Source organism: Bidens hawaiensis, unplaced genomic scaffold (assembly GCF_021521415.1).
Source record: "Bidens hawaiensis isolate Kalapana, Puna unplaced genomic scaffold, B.hawaiensis_p1.1 tig00011078_1, whole genome shotgun sequence".
Taxonomy (NCBI): domain Eukaryota; kingdom Viridiplantae; phylum Streptophyta; class Magnoliopsida; order Asterales; family Asteraceae; genus Bidens; species Bidens hawaiensis.
In genome coordinates this window covers 401,906-428,090 of record NW_027491855.1, presented here as the reverse complement: position 1 = coordinate 428,090, position 26,185 = coordinate 401,906, and the positions used below count along the sequence as shown (strand labels likewise).

The window sequence follows — 26,185 nt, the reverse complement described above, 5'->3', positions numbered from 1 at the left end:
TAAATGGTTAAGTTTTTAGTCGGTTTCGACATGCAAACTGATAGGATGATAGATCGGGCTGTGAAATGTAAGAAAAACATAAACTTGGTGAGTTATAACCTCACGGGTATGTTATAGGACAAAAAGGTGATGTTCGGATCTCATAAAACACGGGTATACAAAGTTGATACAACCCAAAACCCATAAAAAGGGTAAAATCAGGTCCTAATAAAGAGTCACGGAGTAAAATAGCTTTAAAATGGCCAAAAAAGAAGAGATGTAAGAATGTTTAATATTATGTATTCCGCGAAAAGTTTTTTATTAACTCTGATTTTAGAACTGTATTTATGAGTAAATCCAACGCCAAAGTAGGGCTTCCGGGAATGGGGCCTTACAGTTTTGCTATCTATACATTGGTTGTGACTTTGGTTGTGACTTGTGAACCTTATGAAACTCAATTCAAAACTTTTATCTTTTATGCTTTAACCACCAAACTTATAGAAAGTAATTTCAAAACTTTTTCCTTTTTGTACTCTGGCCACCAAATTTTTTAACTTTTGTCACAATTTTTTTTATGGTATTGTAAGTTTGTAACGAACCGAACTGATACGGGTTGAGTTCTAGCCGTGTAACTGTCGCAATGCTTCTATTTAGAACAGTTAAAAGAGAGGGTTTGAATCATTTCTAGTTTACAGCAAGGTAATCGACAGAGGCATTAGGGTTCCTTTGCAAATCAAGCAATGCGACGGTTAATAGCAACCACAGAGAGAGGGTTTGGATCCTTTCCGGTTTCGACGAGGTAACCAAAGGAGGCATTAGTCTCACATGATCCACATTAGTAAAAAAGTTACAACTTTAGATCTCCTTTAAATTGTTTTGATAGATGTATGAACCGTTTAATTTCATGAGTGGATTTTATATATGCCCATCTACACATTCATAGTTCTTACATACACAACTAAAATAACTATATTAAACGTACTCGTACAATAATTTTACATCCCATGCCGCCGATCAATGTACCTTCATATTCTAATGGTTGCACAAAGGAGGCATTAGTCTCACATGATCCACATTAGTAAAAAAGTTACAACTTTAGATCTCCTTTAAATTGTTTTGATAGATGTATGAACCGTTTAATTTCATGAGTGAATTTTATATATGCCCATCTACACATTCATAGTTTCATACATACACAACTAAAATAACTATATTAAACGTACTCGTACAACAATTTTATATCCCATACCGCCGATCAATGTACCATCATCTTCTAATGGTTGCACTGACGTTGACCACTATATAAGTATTTAACAATGGTACCCACCGCGATACCATTGTTAGTTTTAGAATTGAAAGAAGAAAACTAGAGAGAAGAAATTAATCCAAATCCAACCTAACCGCTTGTTATGTTAGGCCAATCTATTTTTAACGAACATCACCATGTACAATTATACAACTATTACATTTCAGTCCCTCTACTTTACTAATTGACACTATTGATCAGACTTATTACGGTTGTAATAGGCTCGCACATAAAATTTACCATATTTGACCTGTACTATCTTTACAAACACTAATGTAGCCCCATAATTTCCATGTTAACACTTTCATTTGATGCAGGGTAAGTCCTTTAAAGACACCTTTTCATCCACGTGCAGGTGATCTCTACCATGAATAGATACATGCATGCCGGTACAGGTCACACTCTACTACGAATTGACACATGTAAGCCAGTATATACAGATGGGGATACACAAACGTTGTTTAAATCTATTGTTGTTGAATTTTTGGAGTCTAGGTATGTCTATTTAATTTGTGTTAATATAGAAGCATACAAAAATCACAAGATGTCATGGTTTATAGCATGTTAACAAAGTTGTCTTTATTTCTGATGAAAAAGTTCAAGGTTCAATTCGAACACAATATTGAACATTGTGTAAACATGAAAAGAATATGAATTACAACTTGCAAGTGATTTACATGACTATATGCCCAGAGTCACAGAAAATGGTATCATGGCTCAAATCAAAAGATATAAACAATGTTAAATATTTTTATCATTTTTTCATGCTTCAGTTAAGTCTGAGCTAGTTGTTTGACTATCTGGCTTTTCAAGCTCAAGTGTTGCATTGAACCAAAAATCATTCCCAGGTGAAAATGATGACTGTAGCTCTTCTATAGACTGAATAGTATTGACTCTGTTGTCCTTTACAGGAATATTGTTCTGCAAAATAAGTAATTAAGGAGGGAAACATTTAGTTCTTTTTTCCGTTAACCGGGTTTGACTTCGGTTTTGACTTTTGTTGACCCAACCTCTAGGACAAATAAAGCACTAGTGTTAACTTGCCTGTTTCACATAATCAGCCATTGTGGAGCTAACAATTTCCTGAATCACGAATTTGGTAACACGATCTTCGCCAATAATTGACAACAGAAAGCTTTTAGGGACCTGCAACATTTTCTCAATTAATCTTCACCGAATGACAACAATTTTCTTTTTCTTTTCTTTTTTGACTCATCAAATTAAGAAAGTATAAAGATCATGTGATGTGTCTGTCACCTTTGATGTTTTCCCTGAAAGTCACCATCCACATGCAAAAAAGAACAAAATAGTAAAAGTTAGAAAAATATGATTAGCAAGCTAAGATAATTGACTTATTTCAGTCAAATTACACATTACCTCCTTTTTGTCTGCGAAAACCTGGAACAGGTGGTGCTGTACGGGCCAAATTTGTTAAAACTTTATCAAATACTATTTGTGTTTCCTTTCCCGGTAATTCCACTTTTACCTGCCGGCAATCATAGTAAATGTCACAATAAACTGAAACAAAATTCAAATACAAACAATAATCCCTTATTCTACCATATCTTGATCTTAGTACTACTTTTCAACTACAAAATTGCTTTCTACTCGTTTCAGTTTTCTCTTTGTTAAAATGATATAATAAGTGGTGTTTGTTTGTAATCGTGACAAAAAGCCTGATATTATTTCAAATTGGACTTATAGGCTTGAACCTAAAACTAAATAGTGTATGTATTTTCTTATAAGTGAGGTATAATAAGTTGGAACAATGATTGATGCTTCTGAGCTCACTTGCATCTTATCATCATCTTGCGACTCCACAAGTACATTTGCACTTTTTACTGTAACCAAATTTTCATCTGATATAGAAGCTGCTACACCTGCAATGCATTACAAAAACAAAGACTGAAATGTAATTTGCATAAAATGGGTAGGTAATAAGTACATGATGTACAGAAAGTTTGGTCAAAGGACAGGTTGACCTGGTTCAGCAGCTAGCAGTGGTCTAACAAAGGAGTTGAGACTGTTATGAGAGTTGTTGGACTTCAATATCCTGTATAACTCAAAAGTATAAAAGATGACACAAGTCATGGGATCCGCATTTTAGAATGATCAATGGGTTAAATATGGTAATAACACAGTATTATGACATTAAAACTTGAAGTGTTTCTAAATAAAGCTATTTTGGAGGTTATATGTGCTTATGAAACACTTTAAGAAACTTTTAACTGGCTTTTCCCCCCTTTTAGCTAAATTCATAATCTGACACGTTTGAGATAAAATATGACCAAAAATGACTTATTCAATATCAAATTGTTAAAACTGACACATAACATAACAAATTGAACAAGGCCTTGTTCATGCTTGAATATTAAGCTTTTATCGGACAAGCGAACTATCACGAACACCTAACTGAATGGAATTCCTTGTTCGTTACTTCGTTCATTAAGGAAATGAACTTGTTCATGAGCTCAAACAATGTTTATTCGATTTGGCTAACCAATAATGGTCAGTGTCAACGGTTTGGTCCGACTACCAAGTTTTTGTTGCTGTTCTTTTTAACATTCATATTCATATGTTAATTTACATACAAACTAATCACATATTACTCACATATATTTATGTTTTATAGTTAATAATTTTGCTTAAAAGTATTACAAAATTTAATGAACAAACATAGACAAACAAACATAAACAGACAATCACGAACGTAAACGAACGCAATCGAACGAACATGGCCTCCCCCTGTTCTTGTTTATTCATTTAGTTAAATCTAACAAAATTCCTTGTTCATGTTTGTTAATTTATTAAACTAACGAACATAAACAAACGAACATCCCACCGAACATTACACAGCCCTAAGTATAACAGCTAAATAACTTGTAATCAGTGAAATAAGAATGATCCGGAGTTTAACAGATAGTATCACTTTACCTTCCATCTAGACTTTGACTTGCAGAGAATAGATTGATAGCTGCTAAATTATGCAATAGTGGAACCCGTACATGTTTGCTATTAACAGTAGCATGCTGTAGAAAACATAGTCAACACTCAAAAGTCAAAACACATTACAGCTGAAGAAATTTAACAGCTCAAACAGGCGAAATGTGACCTAATTTAGCTAATCGTTCAGTATGCACAATCAAAGGTTATTATATTCATTAATGGATTATTTTACTAGAAAAAGGTATTATTATAATATCAGAAATCTACTGAAACGGAAGCAGAATACATTTAGGGTTTGAAGAAAGTTACATTGCAGGCCGTGTATCGGAGATACGTTGGAGGAGCATTCATCGTTATCTTCATGGTCGCCATTATCGTCAATCTTCTTTCTGTATCCAATCCTTTAGTCGCCCCGGTTTTGACAAAATTTCAATCTCATCCTTTGACTTTTAGTTTTTGTCCTTTTCTACCTCATACTTTCTTCATTCCATATATTTTTTCAATTGTCAGGCGTCTCTAAAAATTATAATTTTTTTAGGAACAAAAATTTAGGTTTTAAATAGTTGAGTAATTTAGTTTAAATATTAAGAATACATATTTTAAAAAAATAAAAATTATATATAGTTTTAAAAAAATAAAAATTCTGGTCTATCGAATGTTAAGTCAGCTCTTACAATTAGGAATGCCGCCAAATTAAATCAATTGTACGTTGATACCTTCTGCGTATAGAACTAGCTTAGCAGGCTAGATATGTACACCTAATTAAATTAAATCGACTATGTGCTGACACTCTCTTCCTTTCATAGGTTCGACCCCTTTTACCAATTATTTTATCAGTTTATTGGCTTGATCAAGTTTAAAAATTGGATGGCAAAATAACTAATTTAAAACAAAATTCCAACATTGATTTGGATTTGTAATATTAGCAATATATGAAGTTTATAACGATTAAGTAAATTAAATATAACTTATCTTACAATACTAATAAAAGAAAATGTTAAAGCTTAGGTGTCAAGCCCATATTTCATCTAATTCCTAATCTTTCATCTCATTCATTCTAGCTACTCATAGGTCATGGGTCAAAACAATTTTGTCAAATGGGTTATAACATAGTGTGGATTATATTCATTATTGAATCAAGTGTCATTTTCATACATAAGGTTTGACCAACTACACAACTTTAGTATGTTTTTTTTTTTTAAATTTCTTGCAAATCAACACCTGGTGTTTCCAAAATCATGCTAATTTAGTAATTTTCGTTAACCATGTTTGTTTTTTCCATTAAGTCTACATTAAATTAATTCACAAGTATTTTGAGAATAACAAATGAAATAACAGACTGTATTTATCTTTATCATTTAACAAAACTCGTATAATACACGGGTTAAAAAGCTAGTAGAATAATAAATAGATTCAATTTAAAAATGACATACCTAAAATAAACCCGTTCTAAAAAAAAATTGTGCATTCTAACCACACACACACTACTTTTTTTTCAAACTATAAAAAAAGTAAAAATCAGGAATCGAAATCGGTCATACCGGATCATGTGATAAGTTATACCAACACATTTTACTTGTACGAACCATGTTCGTTTAAATTATGATGCACTCTTAAGCTGAATTATGAAGCCGATTATTATTAGTAAGTAAAAAAGTATGCTTTCTCTTTCTTCCTGCGGTCTAAACTCACTCCTTCCTTCCTGCTTAACAAACAGATCACCAATCAACTGTTCTCTTATATTCCATGCTGATCTGACCTCCAAATCACCCACACTTTTCAAGCTACCAGATTCCATCTCAACATCAATACAATTTCGGTCCTCCGATTCCGTCTGTTAATTCATCAGCTCAATGCACTACTACGTGGATTACACTGATTGATTTGATGGACGAGGATTTGCGCAATTCAGAAGTAAAATGAGGTTAATCGTTGCGGTGGATGCTGGCACGTGAGTCTGAATGCTTGAGATTGCTGTTGTTGTTGCACACCAAGGATGAGTTCAGATGTGAGTAGAACCGGCGTGCAAGTTGAACGGGACATTGAGCAGGTGATTCGGTTATTGTTTTCGAATTATACGACCTAATTTATTTCATATCTATTATTAATATTAATATTAATACCTGAAACATTAGATTAGGTACTTGATAGTTTTTGTTTATAACCTAATTTATTGATCAGGACTGTCACTTACTATTAATATATTGTTATTAGCTTCTCTCCTTGCATCTAGGGCTGTAAATGAGCCGAGCCGGCCTTGTTCATGTTTGCCAGCTAAGCTTTTATTCATGAACAACACCTAACTGAACGAAATTGCTTGTTCGTGTTCGTTTATTAAGGAAATGAACTTGTTCATCAACGGTTCATGAGAATGGCTAAAGTCAATGGTTCGGTCCAGCTACCAAGTTTGTGTTGGTGTTCTTTTTAACATAATGCTCGTATATATTTCTGTTTTTATAGTTAATAATTTTGCTTAAATCTATGTGATAAGATTAGAAAAATCACTAGAAAGATATTAAAAACCTTTAATGAAAAAAAATAAACAAACGAAAAAACATTAACGAACATAAAAGGACGTAAACAAACACATTATCGAATGCTCATGGACATAGTTGAACAAATATGGCCTCTGTTTGTCTTCGTTCATTTAGTTAATCGAATGAACTTCCTTGTTCATTTTGTAAATGAACGAACATAAACGAACTTCCTTCCAAAAGTTTGGTTTGTTTACAGCCCTATGCATCACTAACAAGTAATGGCACTTCTGTAATTCTATTTAGGTTATATCATATTCCTTGAATCCATTCTGGTAGATGTTTAGAAGCATGCCTTAAAATCATTCTTGAAGAATGTGTGATGAATTTGTTGAACTTATGTCTTTGTTTATATCTATACACAGGCCATTACTGCTCTTAAAAAGGGGGCTTATCTTCTCAAGTATGGAAGAAGGGGGAAGCCTAAGTTTTGTCCCTTCAGATTGGCTAATGTAAGTTTGACCTTTATCTTTTGTGATTATATGTTTGTTATACTTTCATGTAATTTGTTTCATCTTTGTTAACTATAAGTTTGATCCTCATTTTTGTTTTTAACGGATGCTGGTTCTTCTCTGTTATTACAGGATGAGTCTATTCTCATATGGTTTTCAGGGAAAGAAGAAAAGCAGTTAAGACTGAGTCATGTTACCAGAATTGTATCGGGACAGAGAACTGTAAGTTATTTAGTTTGCAGACTTTCTTGAAAGGTTATTATGCTAATTTAAAGGGAAGACTGTAAATCTACTCTGTTCAAGAAGGAAAAAGTGGCATCCAAATTACTTATCAAATTTGGTTAACAGTGACACTTAAGTGACTTCAAAGTAAAATTTGCATTAAGTTAGTAAGTATTAGGATAGTTAGCCGTTTCTAAATCACCTTTTCCATTTTAGTAAATATATATATGTGTGTATGCTTGTGCTTGACCTTGATGCTGTTTTAGTGTATGGCTGCTTCAACTCTATTTATGACATTATGATGTGAATGTTTTATCTCTGAGATAGTTTTATTATTTAGTATTTACTATGTTATGAATATTTACTATGATATTACTTTGTTTTGTAGCCAATCTTTCAACGGTATCCACGGCCTGAGAAGGAGTATCAATTTTTTCCCTAATATACAATGACAGGTCTCTGGATTTGGTAGGGCTTCCAGTTCATTATGCATTTATGCCATTAATTTTTATACAGATTGTGCTATTGCTGGCCTTTAATCTGCCAATTAGCTACAAGTTTGGAGAATTTGCATTTATATTCTTGAATTCATTTTGTTACCTAGATCTGTAAGGATAAAGATGAAGCTGAGGTATGGTTTAGTGGCCTTAAAGCACTAATATCACGTGGTCATCAGAGAGATTGGAGAACAGAATCAAGAAGCGATGAAATCCCATCTGAAGCTAATAGTCCCAGAACATACACACAAAGAAGCTCCCCTTTACATTCTCCATTTGGTAGTGCCAATAGCTCACATAAGGTAAAGATTCTTATCTGCTGTGATTACATGTGGAAAAATGATGGGTCGGGTGGGTTGGATTTGATACATGTCGAAATGGGTCACTGGTCATTTGACCCGAACACATACTGTCTAAAACTTTGGTTTTTAATTATTTTTTTTATAAATAGTCTGTGTGTCAAAATAAGATTAAAAACTTATATCATGACATACCACTAATAATGCGGTTTTCTTTATAAATTATCTAGGAGGTTTGAAGCATAAAAAATACTGTTTTCAGTGACTTTATACCTGTTCCACCCTTTTGACCCATTTCTTGTCAAGGCATTTCTTTTTATTTTACCTAGGCTTGTAAATGTACCGAACTGACATGAACTGAGCATCTTTGTGCTCGTTCGTTCAGCTTTAACCGAACAAGCAATCGAATATGAACAATTAAACGAATGGGGTTTTATTGTTCGTGTTCGTTTGCTAAGATAATGAATGTGTTAATGCTTGTTTCATTTTGTTTGCTAACAGTATAATGAGCGATTCACAAAAGTAAACGAATGAACATAACGAAACATAGATGAGCCAACATATATGAGCTAAAACCGATTAAAAATAGATGTGCAGAACAGTTTGTAAGGCCTAAATAGTTATTAAAACTAAGTAAACTGTAACGGACCCAAAAAAAATTAAATGAATATATTAACGAACGGACATAGATGAACATTAATGAACGAACATAAACAAATTTAAGTGAATGAACACAAACAACGTTCAGCGAACATAAATGGACGAACAAGACATGTGCTCATGGTCGTTCGTTTATCAAATAAAGAAAACGGATTTCCGCTTGACGGTTCATGAACAGTTCACTGACGCTTGGTTCGTTTACAAGCTTATTTTTACCCGTGCGACTCTCGTTAGAGGGATAGTTAATCTAAGTTGACCCGTTGATAAGTAAATGGGCACTGGGTCAAAATTGGAACTTTTGGTGTGTCAAAACGATTTGGTCGATTAAGTTGGCGAGTTGCCAAATTTAGTGTGAGCTTATGTTTTTCCTTTTAAAATGTGAATGGATTCAAGCTACGACCTTCAGATTTGAGGTAGGGATGTACACACACACACACACACACTTTGACATATTATGGCTAAACGTCAAATCATATTGCATTTTTAGGACACCATTGATCATCTCAGCCTTTACACTCCATACGGTAGCCCACCAAAATACGGTCTAGAAAAATCATCACCAGACGAGACTTTATACAAACTTCCCCCTAAGGGTTTCTTTCCAGTCATGTCCACAAACGGGTCGACCCATTCAGTCTCATCTGGCGGGTCCGACAGCATGCACAGCCACTTAAGAGGCATAGGAGTAGACACCTTCAGAGTAAGCTTATCAAGTGCTGTCAGCTCATCAAGTCAAGGCTCGGGTCACGATGATGGGGATGCATTAGGTGACGTCTTCATTTGGGGCGAGTCCACAGGTGATGGAGTCCTAGGTGGTGGACCCCACAAAACAAACAGTTGCTTTGATGTTAAAATTGATTCTTTGTTACCTAAAGCCCTAGAATCTGCAGTAGTCCTCGATGTCCAAAACGTTGCTTGCGGTGGAAGACACGCAGCATTAGTTACAAAACAAGGAGAAATATTCTCATGGGGTGAAGAACACAGTGGTAGGGTAGGACACGGTATCGAGTCGGATGTTTTACATCCAAAGTTAATCGATTCGCTTTCCAATACAAACATTGAGCTTATCGCATGTGGCGAGTATCACACGTGCGCGGTTACCTTATCAGGCGAACTCTACACATGGGGCGAAGGGCATTTTGGTATTTTAGGACACGGGAATGAAGTCAGTCACTGGGTTCCAAAGCGAGTAAACGGTCCATTAGAAGGGATCCACGTTTCTTCAATCACATGTGGGCCATGGCATACAGCTGTCGTGACATCAGCCGGTCAACTTTTCACTTTTGGTGATGGAACTTTTGGTGTTTTAGGTCACGGTGATCAGGAAAGTGTGTTGGTACCGAAAGAAGTCGAGTCATTAAAAGGACTTCGAACTGTTCGGGCTGCATGCGGCGTGTGGCATACAGCTGCAGTTGTAGAAGTTATGGTCGGTAATTCGAGTTCTAGTAATTGTAGTTCGGGAAAATTATTTACATGGGGAGATGGTGACAAGGGTCGATTAGGACACGGTAATAAAGAAACTAAATTAGTACCTACTTGCGTTGCTGCACTTGTGGATCCAAATTTTTGCCAGGTGGCATGTGGGCATAGTATGACTATAGCACTTACAACTATGGGTCAGGTGTATACGATGGGAAGTCCGGTTTATGGTCAACTTGGAAACCCAAAAGCTGACGTTAAAGTCCCATTTCGTGTTGAAGGTAAGCTTTCAAACACCTTTGTAGAGGAAATCGCATGTGGGGCTCATCATGTTGTGGTTTTAACTTCAAAAACAGAAGTTTATAGTTGGGGAAAAGGAGCTAACGGGCGGTAAGGTCATGGAGATGTAGATGATAGAAGTTATCCGACTTTTGTTGAAGCGTTAAAAGATAAACAAGTTAAAGGTATTGCTTGTGGGACTAATTTTACTGCTGCTATATGTCTTCATAAATGGGTGTCAGGTATCGATCAGTCTATGTGTTCCGGGTGCCGCTTACCGTTTAATTTCAAGCGAAAACGCCATAATTGTTACAATTGCGGGCTTGTTTTTTGTCATTCATGTAGTAGCAAGAAGTCACTGAGGGCATCTATGGCACCGAATCCAAACAAACCGTATCGCGTTTGTGATAATTGTGGAAACAAGTTAAAAAAAGCTATTGAAACTGATGCACAATCACAGTCTTCTGTGAGTAGAAGAGGAAGCTTAAATCAAAGTTTAGAGCAAAATGAAAAAAATGACAATGTGGAATTACGATCTCGCCCTCGTCTTGCTAGATTAGCTTTAATGGAATCGTTAAGACCGATGGAAAATTATTCTTCTAGAAGAAACAAGAAGCTAGAATTTAATAGCGGCCGTGTGTCACCGACTCCTTCCGGAAGTTCTCAATGGGGTGGTCTTGGTATATCCAAATCTTTTAATCCGGTTTTCGGTTCTTCTAAAAAGTTTTTCTCGGCTTCAGTCCCAGGCTCGCGAATTGTTTCTCGGGCCACGTCGCCTGTATCTAGACGGCCCAGCCCGCTGCCTCGGTCCACCACTCCGACACCAACTTTGGCGGGACTGTCGTCACCTAAGATCATGGTGGATGATGCTAAAAGGACTAATGATAGCCTCAGTCAAGAAGTTAGCACACTAAGAGCACAGGTATATTTGTTAGTATGTTTTAGAGAAAAATCACAAATGGTCCCTGGGGTTTGACCATATTGCAAGTTTGATCCTCAGATTTTGAAAATTGCAAACTTAGTCTAAACATTTGTGAGAGGGTATCCCAGTTAGTTTTTAATGGAAAAATGTTTTCATGTGTTATTCATGTGAAGGTATTTGTCTTTTAAACTTTGGAACTCTATAAAATACCTCTTGAACTCCTTACATTGACTTTATCACCTTCGATCAGTGCAAAATCAAAAGTTCAATGCATAATTGAAGGTGATGAAGTTGACATTAGGAGTTATGAAGTTTAAAAGAGTAGTTTATTAGGGTTCCAAACTTGAAAAGACACAATTTCACTCACAACTAGAAAAGACACAATTACACTCACATGGCATCACTTTTCCAGTAAAAACCTAACTGCGATTAACGGTAGGGACTAAACATCTAACCCTCTAACAAATATTTGGACTAAGTTTGCAATTTTTAGAATTTGGGGTCCAAACTTGTAACATGGTCAAACCACAGGGACCATTTGTGCAATTTTCTCTATGTGTTATATGTTCAAAGTCTAATGTTGTATTCATTATTGTCTTATTTCAGGTTGAAAATCTTACCCGTAAAGTCAAACTTCAAGAAATTGAGTTGGAGCAAACGTCTAAACAACTGAAGGAGGCGGTGACAGTTGCAGGTGAAGAAAACTCAAAATGCAAGGCAGCAAAAGAAGTGATAAAATCACTTACAGCACAAGTAAGATGCATCTTGTTAAACCCTTTTAAGTGTTTTATTCTTTAAAATGTGACTTTTGACTTTTCATATGTTAAAAAAGCTGAAAGATATAGCAGAAAGGCTTCCAGTGGGGACCACACGTGACATCAAATCACCTTCCTTCACTTCTTTCGGCTCCAGTGTTTCTTCCACTGATGTCTTATTAAATGCTTCTGTTGACCAGCCTAATGGTCAAAAGGCATCATATAAAGAAGCTGATTTAAGTGGTTCAAACACCCCGTTAGTATCAAACGGGTCAACAAGAAATGGCAACAGAAGCAAAGATGGTGAAGATGAATGGGTTGAGCAAGATGAACCTGGTGTTTATATCACACTCACATCTTTGCCTGGAGGTATTATAGATCTTAAACGGGTCCGCTTTAGGGACGCTATTAAATATTAATTTGTTATAGCTTTCCATTTCCTCAAGTGTAAATGGCTTAATTACGGCTACAATTTTTACTAACAAGTTAAAATTGAATACAGTCGAAAGAGATTCAGTGAGAAACAAGCAGAGCAGTGGTGGTCCGAGAATCGGGCCCGAGTTTATCAGCGCTACAATGTGCGTTCGGTTGATAAGTCAAGCGTAGGCGTATCAAGTGATGACTTGGCACGTGACACATAGTATGTAAATGATTTTTCCTGGTTATACTCTACTGTTATGTTTCTGCAAAGTAAAGACTGTACTGATTTGGATTTTCTGGTGTGCCACATATTCTCATCATCGCGAGGTTTCCTATAGCAAGAGACTCGGTTATGATTTTGCCTTCCGTTTAGTGTCTGTTGTTTCATAGTTTTAAGGTTGTTGAGTTGATGAATATGTAAATTGATACTAGGTTTTCTAGAAAGCTGCTGTCCCTGTATATTCATAGTTGTCATATATCTTAAAATCTTGCTGATTTTGCTATCATCTAATATCCACTGGTTTTTCATTCTATAAAAATGTGTTCTCATTTTCGATTTTGTATGGTATGTTCATCTGATATATGCATGTTGCTCAATATTGAAAATGTTGATTCCAAAACATCCATAGGGAACAACACCACAAGATGTTATCCCCTTTATAGACTCACCTAATACCTGAACACAACTAGCTATCAGATAGCTAAACAACAATAATCTTCGGGTTTTAGAGATGCTTTAATAAATAGGTTAAACAGATTGGCAGATTGACTTATAGACTACTGTTTTACTCTTAATTTAATTGGTTGACTTGTTTGATTAAAAGAGTTAAAACAAATAAACGAGAACCTGAGCTGTTCAATTAGACAATGCCACTACAACCGCTGGAACATGATCCATTTGATTAAATGGATTACATTTGACAAACCTAAAGGCCAAAAATGTCATCTTCTAAGTGTCTGTTTGTAATGGGACTTCAGATCCACAATAGATAATATTTATAAATCCGGCGTCAATCCTATTAAAGGTGTAGAACCAGCTTTGAGCCCAAACCGGATCGGATCGAGTCAAAGCTTGTCAAAACCGGTTATTTCGGCTCTAAACAGGTCTAAGAAAGTCACAATAGGAAAAAGAAAAGTTAAATAAACAAATCAACCAAACCGTCAAATTTACTACCTAACAAAAAACTAAACTGGCTAAAGTTTTTTCCTGATCGAATAACGAGTAGCAAACAAGCTACTTTGATACAACCAAAGTGGCATCATAAATCGGGAGTTGTGATGCATAGAGCAGACCATTGCAAGAACCTAGAACTGGGTATAATATTTTACTCAAGCCCTTACACATAAACTCCATAACCGGTGGCTTCTTTGTCACTCCAAGGGTACCTGCTTCTTCTTTATATTCCAAGAAATTGAGTTTGCATGATGAGTTGGGAGTATATATATATATCCAGGGAACATGAGCATGATGGGTATTGGATCGTTGATTACTGCTAGTTTGGCATGCATTGTTTCAAGGGAAGAATCGTTGATGTAGTTGCGCCATAGCTTGCTTACACATCGAAAACGAGCCAAAGATTTCATCGGCAGTCTTGACAAGATATCGTCTTAATTTGCCCATCCCTCCCTCAACTTGCAAGATCTAGGAGTTTTAATTTTTTATATCTCTCATCATCATCATCATCATCATCATCGTACTCAGTATATCCCACCAATAGCAATGTTATGGTAGAGTCTGAGGAAGGTAAGATGTAGACAGCCTTACCTCTATCCCATAGGGATATAGAGACTGCTTCCGGTGAGACCCCCGGCTCGATAGTAGTTTTGCATCAAGCCTTGGACATAAGGCACATAGCACTCAATCATCGGGACACCGGCTGATTGGTGCATGTGCCATTGTCTTTCGGCTATCAACGCCACCACATGATGCCTGATTAACCTTCCGCCACTTTTAACGTTATTTTCATGAGATTAGTAAAATAATGTCAAAATTAGTGCAATTTTACTTTTGCCCACCTGAGAGTTCACACATATATACATTATATGCGCGCACCGCAAGCAGGGCGTTTTTATATCTCTATATATATATAATGAGGGAGGGATTGGCAAATTAAGACGTTGGTTTAAGTAAAAACAAAATTTAATACATAAGTTGCAACCTAACAAATAATGTTGAAAATGACAATATAGTCTTTTGAATGATAAACATCATCATATCATTAAACATAGTTGCAATTTTACCCCCTTAACTTTAATCATCTTTTGTAAATTTAAACAATACTTACAGTTATGTCCCTTAATCTTTTACTTATATACTCTTTTTATTTTAACATATTAGTCGTAGGTGTGTTTTTCTGGGTGCCTTGCTCTTCTTATGTTTGGCTTTATAGGCATGGTATACTTTCTTCTGGCTAGATGGTGAACATTGACTCGTAGAGGAAAACATATTGAACATTTTCATCTGCCAAATTAGGTTGGTTTATGTAAATTATGAGTGGCTAGCAAATGTACTTTTTGTAATTTTTATTTCGGCTTTTTGACTTTAGGGGGTAATGGGTTAGCATGTTCAATTCAATGGGTTAAACAACCAAACCATAACATAAATTGAACTTTACGTTTAACTAATCAAGCTAAACACGACAGCTAAAAACATGTTTATTTAAACGTGTTAGCTAGAAATGAAACCCAAAAATACCTTGTTCTTGGTAAGGAAAGAAAATGATAGTTACAAATTCAGCATCAAACCCATCTCAAACCAAGAAAACGAAAATGAGCCAATCGACTAATATACTAATCTGCATCCAAAACTGTTGCAATATCAAACATTCAAGCTAATGATTTATCCTTGTTTTCTTTTTATTGTATAGCGGGTTGTAAACAAGCTACTTTGATACATTCAAATATCTTTTTCACGCCCTTGTTCCAAACCAACTAAGCTGACTTCACATAAACTTTTACTTTTTAAGTTGTAAACATACAATCCTCTATTTTTTTTATTCGTCACTAATATGTCCCCATTTTCGTTCCAGAAACCCAAGACCTTTAGGTAACAATAAATAAAAATAGGTGGTTTCTTCACTTCTTCAACACCCACACCTCGATGCAGACGCTAAAGCTAGAGTTATTTACGAAGGTGTACACAAATCCAAGTTGACCATGTAATTCAACCAAATGCGCATCAATCCAATGTCCACAAGGTATTTCTCTAGGAGGTTTAATTAGTCCGAATTCCTCGGGTTTTATCTCAAATGTTATTATTGGCCAGTCATAATCATAACAAGGTAACCAATGCAAACATATTCCATTAAAGAACACGCCTTCACTGTTAATGCAAGATGAAGGGACTTGGGGTATCTTTCGCCACGAACACATGCACCATGGTGTATATAAAGTCTTCTGACTCGACACACACCATCTTGAAAGTGTTGGTAGAATCATCAAACCCAAGGCCGCATGACGACTCAACGAACATCCTAATATAGGCATGTGATAGTTTTGAGCGGAGTTGTGGAGTATTGATGGGTGGCAGCTCATAGCATTCTCTCATTAGAGGATGAATCACAATCAAAGTGTTGTCTTGCGATACATGAACCTAGAATCATGTTCTCAAGATACTTGTAATCTTTGATTAATTTAAACGTAAACTCCATCGCAGGTGGCTTCTTTCTCATCTCTAGAGTACCAAGTACTTTCTTCTTCTTTATATTCTATAAAACCCAGTTGCACCATAGCTTGCTTACACATCCGAAACGAGCCAAAGATTTCACCGGCAGCCTTGACAAGATATCGAACATGTTTTCCGAAGGTAAATCTACAGCCATGAGTGTTGATATGAAGGCCGACTGAAGATGTGGTTTAGTGTGTAGTATTCATAAAATATACAGGGAAGTAGATCAATCCATTTATTTAAATTTAAATTCGAAATTTAAAGTTGTTGATTTCAGATATTAAATAAATCTTAAACTTATATATATCTTAAATATATATAAACGAAATCTTAAAAAATAAGGTTTCTCATACAATGAACCCGAATTCACGGATATGGATCTTACCAAACTCAGATAGTCCTTAAACGGGTTATAACATCTCATTAAATTAAAAATTAACCTCACCAATATTTGATATGAAAATCCTATAAAATAAGGATATACTAAAAATTAAAATCCGAATTTTTGAAATAAATATTATTTATAATGAAGAAACAATTTTATAGTAAAAAAAAATTAAGTGTGTCATGGGTCTCACCAAACCTATATAGCCTTTAGACTTGATTATAACATCTAATTTATTTGTGAACCCTAAGTATATTATTAACTTACTTAGAATAAATAAAATTAAAATCCAAAAAAATATATAAATCTATACTATGTATTATACATGAGACATGGTCAAATTAAGACACATACTTTTTAATTTTTAAGTAATTTGCAAGTAATAAAGCATAATATACATCTTTTATAGCATGTATGGTAAGGACAAACTTGTAGATTATAAAATATATGCATAGAAAAAGTTACAACATTGCCCCCTCATCCTTACTCAACTTTTGTAAATTTAAAAAATAGTTACAACTTTTAACCTTCAACTTTACCCATGTATTCCTTTTGATTTTAATTGTAAACCAATTTCCTACCAACGATTTTCCAACAGTCGTAACTTTTTCATACATTAATATATAAACTTTTAAAAATTGCATCATAAAAATGAGTATTTTATTGTCTTTAATTTGCGTATGGTATGGCTATAGTTTTTTTCGATTAAAAAAAATTAACATGTTACGTATGAGCGTTCACAATTCGGTTTTAACAGTTTCCAAGTTAAACTATGAGTCAAACCGTTTGTTCGATTTTTTTAACATTGAAAACCGAAATTGAACCGTTGAAAATTTAAACTGAATCGTTACCAACGGTTTGGTTTCACGCATTAAGCTTCAATAATAAGTTTACAGTCATGTCTGGTTTTATATGACTGATTTTCGATATAAACCGTATACCAAACTGTTTGTTATGGTCTGAACACTCGAAAACCGGCTGATCAAAAGTGGTGATTGCTTTAAATGCTTTTAATGTTTCAAACGAACATTGAACATCCATAATTGTTACATGATTACTAGGTTTTTTGTATCCCGCCGCATTGTGCGGGCACCTTTCTAGTATTATAAATGAGTATGTAAAACAACCCCGTAATACAGGGGATAAAAGTTAGCGTGTGTGTGTGTGTATTATGTTATATCTATATCTATATTATGTATAAAGCATGAGTTAACGACCTATTAAATTTTAAGATGTATCAAACTTATTGCTTTATATACAACACGTAATGCATCAAAAATATAGAATTAGGGGTAATTAAGTATTTACTCACAAATATTATGTAAACTTTCATTCTTTCAAAGTATACTTAAAATTTTGGTCTCTTAACTTCAATACTTTTTTTTGTAAAAATTATAGTTATACATATGCCCCCTAATTCAAAACCAACTACCCCCACGATTTTTTAACGGCTATAACTTTTTCACACTTTAATATTTTTCCGAAAAAAAAAACATCATAAAAACGAGCATTTTATTCTCTTAATTTGAATATGATATTGCTTTAGTTTTCTAGTTTTAAAAAGTTAACATGCTACGCGATTACTGTTTAGAACCGGTAACAGGTCGCGTCGGGCGAGCTCGGGTCCTTTGTAAAAATGGATTAGGTCCGACTCGATACAAAAAAATGGTTAATTTGGTTTGGGTTCGAGTAGAAAGGGCCAGTCAGAACGTTGTCGAGTCGGAACGGGTTTAGGGCCAAAATGGATTGGTTTATAAAAATGCTTTATTTGAAATTACTGTATATTTTAGGTTTGCTACGCAGATGCCGTTGTTTACATGTACTGGGGCGATAAACGCGTGCCGAGCACCACGTAACGCACATAACCCAATCTTGGTAAGCGTTCAACCCAGCGCCCTGGACCGGTAACCGGCATGAATTACACGCATGGTGTTAGCCAAGCATGTTTTAATGTCGGTAACGTGCATTCTGGTCCGGTTACGTGTGTTCAATCTTCAATTACACGCAATTGGCTTTAAACGAGTCGCGTGTCCAATTTCAGACTACGTGCGCACTGTCATCAGGTGACATATATAGCGATACGGACTATGCGCTCAATGTCGAGTTGCGCACGCACTTTGTCACATCGCGCGGGCACGCAGCTAGTGATTTATGATAATGTAGATCTAAAATATCAAGATAATCAAGCTATATTAAATATTTTAAAGTAATTGCATATTCGTTTCTATATATACGTATAAGAACCGGCACATCTAATGGTATGATTTACAGTTGACGTATTGATAAATTGATAAAGTCGAACATAATTATATGTTTGATTGTGTCAAAGACATCACCTAAAATTTATATACGCTTAAAATCACTTTATAGTCTTTCCTATTTATTTTCTTTTTGATTTTATTATTATCGTTCAAATCTACGCTATCAAACCTGTACGTTGCGACACGTACATTAAGAAAAAGATAAAATACAAAAGTGAAATTAAAGTAAATTAGAAATAATTTTTCTAACTTGGGAAAACAGTTATCACTAACTCATAAATGTTATCACTAGAATATGCTGGTTGAAGTTTTCCTATGAGTACCCATTGTCCCATTTAGACCACATTTGGCCCAAATATGCATACCAAATAACACATATTTTCAAATTGGGTCAAAATTTAACCCAATTGAGTACATATTAATGCAAAGCAAACCTAGCTTTTTTCTTTTCCTTTCCTTTTTCCTTAAAACAATCACTCATTCTCTTTAATCTACCCTTAAATTACACCTTTATGACTAATGACCATGAGACTTGGCCCCAAATCTCTTGAAAGACAAACCTTATCCAACTCTTAATACCGTTAGACCAAAGGCCTTTTGATAAGCAAACCTAACTATACAAGCTCTCTTATGAGTACAATTAAAGAAATTTTACTAATTGTATAATTCCGAATAAAACTTTCCCATCTTTTACTTTGACCTACATTGACTTTTACCAATTTTGACATTGACGAATTTTGCCTATTTAAAAATTTCTTAACTTCAAGATCCCATATATCATTCCCTATTATCATATTTCTTAACCGGTCATGATGGTTTATAACCTGTATAAACTATGATTATTTTGAACAACTTGTTTTTAGAGTATCAACCATCTATAACTTTCATAACTTTTCTCATAACCGCTTGGGTTTCACCATTGTTGAACAGCAAACCTTTATAAATACACGATGCGCATCACATAACTATAATGGCAGTGGCAGAATGGACAATGACAAAATCAATCAGGTTATTAATTAATACAAACAAGATAAATAGATAGCACTGACGTTATAACAACACAAAGTAAAGGACGATGAAGCTCAAGAACACCAATCTCTCTTATGGTTACCTCTTCTTAAAATGCTTATAGCTTAACAGATGGCGACCCAAGTAGAGGTGCACAAACCGGTTTTTTTTAAAAAACCGGTTCGGTTATTAACCGGACCGGTTTTTTTTTGCCCGGAAAAAAACCGGTTCGGTTAATAACCGGTTTTTTGCTGTCAAAACCCTAACCGGTCTAACCGGTTAGGACCGGTTTAGAAACCGGTTAGAACCGGTTAATAAACCGGTTTTTTTATTAACCGGTTTTTTTTATTAACCGGTTTTTTTTTTTTTTTTAAATTTCGCGGTTTCAAATACGAATATTTGTTTTTTATATTTTGTACTTAATGAAGACCATTATTTTTTCACAGTATAAACAAACCGGTAACTACAAGGCAAAACGGTAACTACAAGGCAAAACGGACTGACCGAAGCCATTCTTTGCTTTCGTTGTTAGGGTTCTTTGCTTGGAAGATGAGTATGAGTGTGTGTTGGTGAATGTGTTTTCAACAAACCAAAGATTAAAAACACATAACTTTCATTTATAGTTTTTACATTAAAAATACAAACATTAAATCGTTATCGCATATTCGTAACTCAAAAATACAAACATTAAATCATTAACACTGAAGAAATCTCTGCCAAGAACTGTTGTTCATGATTTAACTCAAAAATACAAACATTAAATCGTGAACTAGCAGATGCTCCTGTTGTTCCCAATCGCAGTTTGTTCATGATTTGCCTCCATGTTTGCTGTTTCTTTAACTAATTTTCTTCGCTACCCGATCCCGAGCTATTTCTTAGGTAATCGTCGTACGCGGCTTCTTCATCGGTCATTGGTTGAGTGTGTCCTTCATTGACCTCGTCTTCATACAAGCCCGCTTCATACTCCATTTCCCCCTCGAGTGAGCGTTGATGTTGTGCCCTATCTAAAGAGTCCAAGTAATCCTTGTAGCAAATCGACATCTCTATAGCTGGTGCAGTGAGTCGAGTCCTCCTAATCGATATAACCCTGCCAGAAACAGAAAAAGCAGACTCCGAAGCTACCGTGGAAGCTTGGACCGTTAGTAAATCTTTGGCCATGGCGGCGAGGATCGGAAACTCATCCTCCTTACCTCTCCACCAAGCCAGCAAATCAAGACTTCTAAATTCATCCGGAGTCATGTGTTTCACAAAGTTGGTACCACCATACCTTCCAAGTTCACTGCTTGGGGTGTTTACCTTTTGACGTTTACCGGCGTCTTCCTAAATCATGTAGTACATCCCCATTTCAAGGTCGGTTTGGGATTGGGATTGGGCAACAGCTCTTAACGAGTCATGAATTTGGGAAGACGACCCGTATTTTGTAAGGTAGACATCATACATGTTTGACAAGGTGGTGTTGAAAGCATTCTTTAAAGTTTGGCTATAATAGGGGTTTTGATCGTCGTTTAACCCTAGCTCATCACAAATTTTTTCTATTAAAGCTTCAACACCACCAACATTGATGCAAGGGTTTAACGCAGCAGCACATGTCAAAACAGCGGGTAGTTCTTGAAAATATTTTCTAAATTTTTCTTTCATTTTTACACCCATATCAAAATAAGGTGCACTCCTACAATGAAGTTCACTCAACTTTGTGCACATGACAGCAATTTTTGGTAAAGCAATGGGGCTTGTTGGATAGTAAACCCCGGATAAACTAGTTGTGCAAGATTTAAAAATTTGAAGGACCTCCGTAACGATCTCAATCAATAACCAGTTTCTAGGATCGTACGGTGCACATTTACCCCTACTTGACAAAATTTGATGAAACGCAATTAATGATTCTTTTTGTTGGATGGCTTTCTCAAACATATTACAAGTCGAGTTCCATCTTGTTGGACAATCCCAATTTGGCCCCAACCATTGACAATTAGCTTCTACACAAAATTTTTTGTATCTTGAAAATGTTTTATTGTTGCTAAAAACATCTCGTAACATTCTTTTAAAATTGTTTCTTTGCGTTTCGATCACGTTTAACCCATCTTGCACGGCCAAGTTGATAATATGTGCAATGCATCGGCTATGAAAAAACGCTCCATCACAAATAGGTTTATACTTTAATTTTAAATGGCCAACCGCGGCCGTATTGTTGGATGCGTTATCAAACGAAATTGAAAAGATTTTATGTTCAATCTTGTATTGTCGAATGACTTTATCCAAGATTTGAAAAATATTTCTACCCGTGTGCGGGTAATCAAACAATTGAAACGCAACGGTTCGTTTCATCATTTGCCACGACTCGGGGTCAACCCAATGGGCCTTCACACAAATGTATGAGTCGGGCGAACCATGAGGTACCGACCACACATCCGTTGTTAAGTTTACACCAGTTTGTAAGTTTGAAAAGTATGAAATTAGTTCGGATTTAGCGTTTTTCCATGCTTTAAGACAATCTCTTCTAAGGGTCGAACGACTTACGTGTTGGTAGCGTGGTTGAACATAGTTTTGCATCATCTCCGTGAATTGAGGGTTGTCGAAGTGGTTGAAAGGAAGTGTTTGTTGAATCACAAAGTTTGAAAACTGTTGACGTACCGCTTCAACGTCGTACGTAAACACCGCTCCTTGATTCGTCATCTCCGGCTGCGAACTACTTCCCGATTCGTCCTTCAAGGCCTTGCAAAAGGGCCTTTGTACATGCGCTTTTAAAGTGGAGTTTGCATCTTTGCCAGAAAACTTCAAACAATGTTTGCATCGAGCTTTTTGGCTACCGTTAGACATTTCGCATAGGTCGAAATGTTGCCAAACATCATGGTTTCGTTTCGTGGGGATGACCCGAACGACCGTTTCTCCCGTGTTCGAGGCACCCATGTTGACGGATGAAGCAGCACTTTGGGAGGCCATGATAATCGACTACGAAATAAGAGTGGTATACTCGAGTATGAAATAAACGACTACGGAATAAGAGCGTATGGAGTGGTAATGTGGTATAATTGAGCGTGAGATAACAAAATAATCGCGTATGAAATAAACGTTTAGAGCGTTTGGAGTTGTATAATCGAGTGTGATCTAACCAATACCCAACCTAAACTATATATAGATGTTTGTGGGGGTAAAATGGTAAAAAAAAAACGGTCCAAAAACAAAAAAAACGGGCATATAGCCGTTATAAACCGGTTTTTTTATAAACCGGTTAACCGGTTTTTCCATAACCGGTTAATAAAAAAAACCGGTTTTTCCATTAACCGGTTCGTTAACCGGTTTTGGATCTAGAACTTGTAACCGAAAGACGAACCGGCGGTTTCTAAACCGGTTTTTAAAAAAACCGGTTTTTAAAAAACCGGTTTTCGTAAAAACCGGTTTCCGGTTTAAACCGGTAAACCGGTTCCCCAACCGGTTTTTTTGGCCATCTCTAACCGGTAGTATGCTGTTTTAGTTTTCCATTATTATCAAGTGTAAATGGTTGGGTAAGGCTATTGTTTTTTGTAACGGTTTAAATTGTTTTATTCAAAAGAAAAGATGGCTAAGATGATATAAATATTTTGTGAACCAACCATGGAAACAACCAAATTTAACTAATTCTATGTTTCTCTATTTCTATATCTCCCAACACTCAACCGAAAGTCGTATAAATATTTTGTCCATTTAAAAATAATATTCCCAACATGAACATCCTGTTAATCATCTGTTGCGGTTTGAATTGCTAAACCCATACATGGTATATATATTTAGGGTTAGGTTATAATAGTAAGTATAGTTTTTGTAGAAAGGATAAGAAGTAATTTTATCCATTGATTTTGAATATGGAGGGTTGAGATTAGTTTAGGGGGAAATCAAGTGTGAACACAAGGTAAAGGACATAAAACGAATAACATATTTGTTGACTTTCTCTCTCCACATGCAAGGCACATGCCAAATTCCCCCATCATTTTAAAACGTCTATAACTTTTTTTTACGACGTTTTTATTGAAAAACAAATTCACCATAATAACGGGTGTCTTTTTATCTTTAATATGAGTACCATATTGTAATATAAAAATTTTAAAAAAATTAGTGGGTTTTTTACAAATTGTGTTTTACAAAATTGTGTTATACAATAGTATTTTTCATTGTGTTTTTTTTTTCATTGTGTTTTTTCCATTGTGTCATACAATTGTGTTTTTTATTGTGTTTTTATTATTGTGTGTTTTTTCCATTATGTTTTTCATAGTGTTTTCCATTGTGTTTTTTCGGACTTTTCCGGCAAGGCGGCAGCAGTGGGTGACGAGTGTGATGGCGGGGCGGTGGAGTGGTGGTGGATGTAGGAGATGATTGAAGATGTAAGTGGGTTTTTGAAATTAATGTAAGTGGGTTTTGAGATTAAAGTAAGTGGGTTTTGATATAAAAGTGTTAAGACAAAAATACCCTTCTTTCTAGCATTTTTAGAAAAATCAAACTTCTTATTTAAACCTAACCCTATATATTTAGTATAGCTAAATGGGTTGGCAACTTGTTAATTGGTTGACATCTTTTATTCATGAGTTAAAAAAACCTAAACCATAACATAGTTGTTTAATTAATTAAACAAGCTATACACATAAACTCAAACTCAACATATTTATTAAACGTGTTAGAAATAAAAACCCAAAATTCTTCGTATCCACATAAAACGATAATTATTAGTTCAGTGTCAATCCCATCAATCTCCAACCCAAGAAACTAAAGCAAACCAAACGATAATTATATATACTAACCTGGATCAAAAACTGTCGTGTCAAACATTAATTCAAGCTAACGTTTTCTCCTTGGGGTTTTCTTTAATTGTATATCGGGTTGTAAACAAGCTACTTTCATACATTCGAGTATCTTTTACACATCCTTGTTCCAAACCCTTTAAGCTGACTTCACATAAACTTTTACTTTTTAAGTTGTAAACATACAATCCTCCATTCTTTTTATTTATCACTAATATGTCCCCATTTGCGTTCCACAAACCTAAGACCTTTAGGTAACCATATTCATGCGGTTTTTGCTCGAAGTGACAGTGCATCACCCATCCTCTCTCCTTCAACACCCAAACCTGCATCTCCATGGTAGAGTTGTACACAAATCCAAGTTGACCATGTAAGTTAACCAAATGCACATCAATCCACTCTGTAGGAGGTGTTTCTCTAGGAGGTTTAATCAATCCGAATTCCTCGGCTTTCATCTCAAATGTTATTACTGGCCAACAACTATCACCCTTCGGTAACCAATGCAAACATCCATTACTGAACACGCCTTCACCGTTAATGATAGATGAAGGGACTTGAGGTATCTTTCGCCACGAGTCTGTGCCCAACACATGCACCATGGTGTATAGAAAGTCTTCTGACTCGCCTGGCACAACACACACCATCTTGAAAGTGTTGGTAGAATCATCAAACCCAAGCCCACATGACGACTCGATGGACTTCCTAATGTGCCACCAATGCCATGATGGCGATTTTGGGTGTTGTGTATTTATAATGATCGGTGGCACCTCATAACATTCTTTCTTTAGAGGATGGATCACAATCAAAGTGGTGTCTTGTGACGAATAGAGCAGGCCATTGCAGGAACCTAGAATAATGTAATCACGATATCTGTAATCTTCTATTCCGCACATGGTGGCTTTTTTCTCATCTCTAGAGTACAAGAACCGGGTGCTTCTTCTTTATATTCTAAAAAACTGATCAGTGTGCACGGTGTGTAATTAAGAGGATGATCAGGTACAAATTGACGGAACGTGATGAGTGGTGGATCGTCGGTAACTGCTCGTTTGGCATGCATGGTTTCAAGGTAAGGATCGTTGATGTAGTTGCACCATAGCTTGCTTACACATCGGAAACGAGCCAAAGATTTCACAGGTAGTCTTGACAAGATATCGTAGATACTCTCTGAAGGTAATTCTGCAGCCATGATTAATTGAAGATTTGAAGGCCGATTGAAGACGTACGTAGTTTAGAGTTTATACAAGGGCTTGCTTGATATAGTTATAAATTCATTGATTTAAATTAATTAAAATACAAAAGTTTAAAGTTGATTTGGGTACGGCTACGTCATTTTCGGAACCGTCTTATAAAAGTTGTTCATCTTTCTTTTGCGGAGAACAAAAATAATCTTAAACTTCTTATAAAC

At 35.5% G+C, this 26,185-nt stretch overlaps 1 protein-coding gene and 3 pseudogenes across 2 annotated transcripts; 1 reads left to right on the top strand and 3 right to left on the bottom strand.

Moving 5' to 3' along the window:
- Positions 1–1,994: 1,994 nt before the first annotated feature.
- Positions 1,995–4,684, bottom strand: LOC143537047 (uncharacterized). Its single transcript, XM_077030907.1, has 8 exons — positions 4,541–4,684; positions 4,220–4,314; positions 3,268–3,338; positions 3,077–3,165; positions 2,663–2,771; positions 2,543–2,556; positions 2,330–2,431; positions 1,995–2,206 (listed from the first exon to the last, which is right to left on the bottom strand). The coding sequence occupies exons 1-8, from the start codon at positions 4,601–4,603 to the stop codon at positions 2,048–2,050; spliced, it is 702 nt and encodes a 233-aa protein (XP_076887022.1). The 5' UTR covers positions 4,604–4,684; the 3' UTR covers positions 1,995–2,047.
- A 1,471-nt stretch (positions 4,685–6,155) lies between these two features.
- Positions 6,156–13,222, top strand: LOC143537079 (PH, RCC1 and FYVE domains-containing protein 1-like; annotated as a pseudogene). The gene is made up of 8 exons (XR_013135981.1): positions 6,156–6,281; positions 7,131–7,217; positions 7,350–7,439; positions 7,828–7,907; positions 8,044–8,238; positions 9,383–11,515; positions 12,122–12,268; positions 12,348–13,222. The product of XR_013135981.1 is annotated as a PH, RCC1 and FYVE domains-containing protein 1-like (transcript).
- A 2,307-nt stretch (positions 13,223–15,529) lies between these two features.
- Positions 15,530–16,162, bottom strand: LOC143537067 (F-box/LRR-repeat protein At2g40920-like; annotated as a pseudogene).
- An 8,650-nt stretch (positions 16,163–24,812) lies between these two features.
- On the bottom strand, positions 24,813–25,966 carry LOC143537066 (F-box/kelch-repeat protein At3g06240-like; annotated as a pseudogene).
- Between the last annotated feature and the right edge of the window lie 219 nt (positions 25,967–26,185).